Below are 4,385 nucleotides of genomic sequence, written 5' to 3'. Positions count from 1 at the left end.
ACGTCATCATATGTTCAAAGTTTGTACATCTTTCATTTCCTGTTATTTATTGATTGATTTTTTTTTTTTTTTTTTTTTGAGACGGAGTCTCATTCTGTCGCCCAGAGTGCAGTGGTGTGATCTTGGCTCACCGCAAACTCTGCCTCCCTGGATCACGCCATTCTCCTGCCTCAGCCTCCTGAGTAGCTGGGACTACAGGCGCCTGCCACCACATGAGGCTAATTTTTTTGTATTTTTAGTAGAGACGGGGTTTCACCATGTTAGCCAGGATGGTCTGGATCTCCTGACCTCATAATCTGCCCACCTCAGCCTCCCAAAGTGCTGGGATTACAGGTGTGAGCAACCACACCCGGCTATTTATTGAATTATTTCTCATTGAATCTGAAAAATGACTTTTGTATTTTATGTTGTATTTCATTATCTCCATAATCAATACTATTACACTTACCAAGGTTTAAGCCTGTGATAGATAGGAAATAAAAACTGTCCCTTCACCACAGTGTTTGAAAAGCCCCATTGGGTTAGCCTGTTTGCGTCGTTATAAGGGAATCCCTGAGACTAGGTAATTTACAAAGGAAAGTTTGTTATGACTTCCACTTCTGCAGGCTGTGCATAAGTGTGGTACAGGCATCTGCCTTTGGTGAGGGCTGCAGGAAGCCTGCAATCCTGGTCGAAGACCAAGGGAGAACAGGCACAACACGTGTGGAGACAGGGAACAAGAGAGAAAAGGGGACGGTGTCTGACTCTTAAACAGCCAGCTCTTCCTACCAGAGGAAGAACTCACTCTTCACCATGGGATGGCACCAAGCCATTCTTTAGGGATCTGTCCTCATGACCCTGAAACCTCCCACTAGATCCCATCTCCAATATCGGAGGACACATTTCAACATGAGATTTGGTACTGACAAAACATCCAAATCATGGCACCCACGTAGGATTCAAGGAACTGAGGAGCTGGGTTCCAGCACTGTACTACTTTTAAGCCTAAAATCCAATTTGGATCTGAAGTTGGGCAAGAAAATCAGAATATAAAAATGATGAATGAAGTTTCTGTGCCACATTGACATGAGACAGGAAGCGATCATGTATGACTCCCACCCATATGGTGTGCACAGTGTAATACCATTTTATAAAAGTGTAAACTCAGTAGCTGGCCTGAAGGTGTTCACATTGTTGGTGGCTCCCATTTCCATCCAGAGCCTGGTCTCTAAACTCCTGGTTTAACACCCAACCCAGCCCATTTTTTCCAAGGTGCACAAAGAAGACCAGAGTAAGATTCAAGTCAAAATTCTTTTATGACAATAAAACAATCACATATTTAATATAAAAAATTTGCAGAAAATGGCTCAGGGTTGTATTAAAAAAAAAAATCCAGGTTGTGCAGGTTGCTGTATTTACATCTGGGAGCAGAGCTGTCCCCACATCAGGCACAGCAGCTGCACTTCTCCGACGCCCCTTTGCAGACACAGCCCTGGGCACACTTGGCACAGCCCACGGGGCAGCAGGAGCAGCAGCCTGGGGAAGAAGGGGAGAGTGAGAGTGGCAGTAGACTGGACCAGCCGCCTCCCTGTTCCAATAGCAAGCCTGGCTCGAGCTCAGACGCCAGATCCAGAGGACGCTTTTTTTGTCTGGCACAGCTATGTTCTGAAACCATAGGGGGTACAGTTGAGGTTTGTGTCCCAAGAGAAACACGTTTCCCTGCTCCATCTGAACTCAGGGCAGAAAGCCTAGAGAGGGAATGACATGGCTAACAGGAGCAAAGAAATCCCAGTTCCCCAGAAGGATGCACTCACGGTCAGCCTTGGGTTCCCTCCCAACCTTAGCCACAGCCCCAGATTCCTGGAGATGGCCCCGCACTCACTCTTCTTGCAGGAGGTGCATTTGCACTCTTTGCACTTGCAGGAGCCGGCGCACGTGCAGGAGACACCTGCAAGGAAGAGAAAAAGGCAGTGGGCAGTGAGTGAGATGCAGAAGGTACAGCAGCGGGTCAATGAGTCTCCAGTGCCCCCTCCTCTGTGCAGGGCCAGCCCTCAGAGCTCCTTTCCCACTCAGGACAGAGGAACAGAAGCCGCATGTCCTCTCCACTCACGCTGGGAAGGGCAAGTACCTTCCTGTTTACCCCACCAGTAAGCTCCCAGGTGCAAACCCAACCCAGGAATACTGAGATTGCGAGCTAGAACCTTTTGTCCTGAACCCTGAAGACTCAATATCTCCAGCCCCCCATCCACCCTGACAGAGCACTGGAGAGCACTGGAGCCCAGCCAGCAGGACCCTGACCAACTGGGTGATGTGGGGCAGTTCAGCCTTGAGCCTCAGTATCCTTAAGTCTGAGGTAGAGGCCCAGGGAGGAGGGCAGTGCTCTCAGGGGCGTGATCAGGAAGAAAGCACCTAACGAAGTAAAGGAGTCCTCTTCCCCTCAGAAGTTAAAGTGCGACCTCCTAAAACCCAGAGATCCTCTGTACTGGAGCTGGGAAATGGGGATCCCAGGGCGCAGAGACGCGCTTCCTTTACCAGCGGTGCAGGAGCAGTTGGGGTCCATTTCGAGCCAAGGAGATGCTGGAGCTCCCACCAAAGACTCGAACAGGAGGTCAGGCAGCTGGAATGCGCGCTGGAACCCTGCAGCCGGCTGCTCCTCTTTTAGACCGAGGTGGGGCCGGGTGCAGAGGTCCCGCCCCGCGCTTGCTCCCGCCCCTCTGAGTGCGCGCTGCCCACGTTCCCGGGCTGGGCTGTGCGCAGCAAAAGAGCCGGGCGCACCATACCCTGAGCTCTGCGCTGTGCTCAGCGCGGGACCGCCCCCTTTTTTCGGCAGCTCGCGCGGGAAAGGGCTGTGCGGCTGGCTTCCCAGAGGTCCACGCCGGCTTCCCAGTTTCCCTGCGGTTGTTTACCAGCTTTCTCCCCGCGTGTTCCGGGACCCCAGCCTTGGCGTCGCTGTCTTCACTCCACCCCTCCCACCGTTTTCAGCTGGGCCTGTCCCAGAGCCCGTGTGCAGCCCTCTTGCTCCCGTCCCGGGATCGGCTGAGTGCCGAGCGGGGCGCGTGCGGTAGCGAGCGAGTTGTGTGCAGAGCACCCGCCACCAATGTGGCTTTCGTTTCTCCTCGTCCCCCGCCTTGCCTGTCCCTGTCTACACTGCGGTCCCTCGGACCCCCTCCTCCGTACACAGCAACACAGGGAACACGGGTCGGCCTCTCTCTCCCGTCCATTCTCCTCGCCTGAGAGGATGTGTGGGCACATTTGTCCAGGTCCTCGTTTGCAGATAAGTCTCCATGCTCCCCACAGCCTAACGGGCCACCACAGTACCGCCTGGCAGTTCTGGACATGTGGGATGTCCCCAAAGAGAGATGACTTCAGATGATATGCAGACCGTGCTTTACATTAAAAAGCAAGATGGGTGATGTGGCAAGAAGCTGTAGTCCCAGCTACTTAGGAGGCTGAGGTGGCAGGATCACTTGAGCCCAGTAGTTCGAGTCCAGCCTGGACAACATAGAGAGTCAACGTCTTTAAAAAAATACAATTAAAGGCCGGGCGCGGTGGCTCACGCCTGTAATCCTGGCGCTTTGGGAGGCCGAGACGGGCGGATCACGAGGTCAGGAGATCGAGACCATCCTGGCTAACACGGTGAAACGCCGTCTCTACTAAAAATACAAAAATTAGCCGGGCGTGGTGGCGGGCGCCTGTAGTCCCAGCTACACGGGAGGCTGAGGCAGGAGAATGGCGTGAACCCAGGAGGCGGAGCTTGCAGTGAGCTGAGATCCCGCGCCACTGGACTCCAGCCTGGGGAACAAGGGAGACTCCGTCTCAAAAAAAAAAAAAAAAAAAAAAAAAAAAAAAAAAAAATTAAAAAGCAAGAGATACAGTTATTTCTCTTCAGTATAGCTGACTATTGCATAACGTAGAGTCTATACCAGTCCCTTTTTAATCTCTTTCATTCTTTGAATCCTCACAGCAATACTAAATGGAAATACTATCTATGAACCCGTTTTGCTAATCACAGGACTACAAAGAAAAGAGTCCAAGTAACTGGCTGGTCTTCACAGAGATAAAAAGCTGTGCACTGATTTAAATCCAGCCAGCCTCTTAAAGGAAAGTGTCCATGATAAAGCCTTCCTTTGGCCCAGGTATATCATCAACACTTTTGTACTGCTGGAAATCTTTTAAACAACAGGGGCTGGGCAAGGTGCCTCACACCAGTAATCCCGGCACTTAGGAAGGCTGTGGCAGATGGATCACCTGAGGTGAGGTGTTCGAGACTAGCCTGGCTAACATGGTGAATCCCCGTCTCCACTAAAAATACAAAAATTGGCTGGGCATGGTGGCAGTCTCCTGTAATCCCAGCTCCTTGGGAGGCTAGACAGGAGAATCACTTGAACCTTGGAGGCAGAGGTTGC

At 51.7% G+C, this 4,385-nt stretch overlaps 1 protein-coding gene across 1 annotated transcript; it reads right to left on the bottom strand.

Annotated features, from left to right (window-relative positions):
• Nucleotides 1-1,271: 1,271 nt before the first annotated feature.
• MT1M (metallothionein 1M) lies at nucleotides 1,272-2,622 on the bottom strand. Its single transcript, NM_001301296.1, is given in 3 exon segments — nucleotides 1,272-1,515; nucleotides 1,862-1,927; nucleotides 2,512-2,622. Coding segments are annotated over 3 exon segments (186 nt in total). The 5' UTR covers nucleotides 2,540-2,622; the 3' UTR covers nucleotides 1,272-1,423.
• Between the last annotated feature and the right edge of the window lie 1,763 nt (nucleotides 2,623-4,385).

This window comes from Macaca mulatta, chromosome 20, assembly GCF_049350105.2.
Source record: "Macaca mulatta isolate MMU2019108-1 chromosome 20, T2T-MMU8v2.0, whole genome shotgun sequence".
Classification (NCBI taxonomy): domain Eukaryota; kingdom Metazoa; phylum Chordata; class Mammalia; order Primates; family Cercopithecidae; genus Macaca; species Macaca mulatta.
This window is presented reverse-complemented; position numbering and strand designations above follow the sequence as displayed.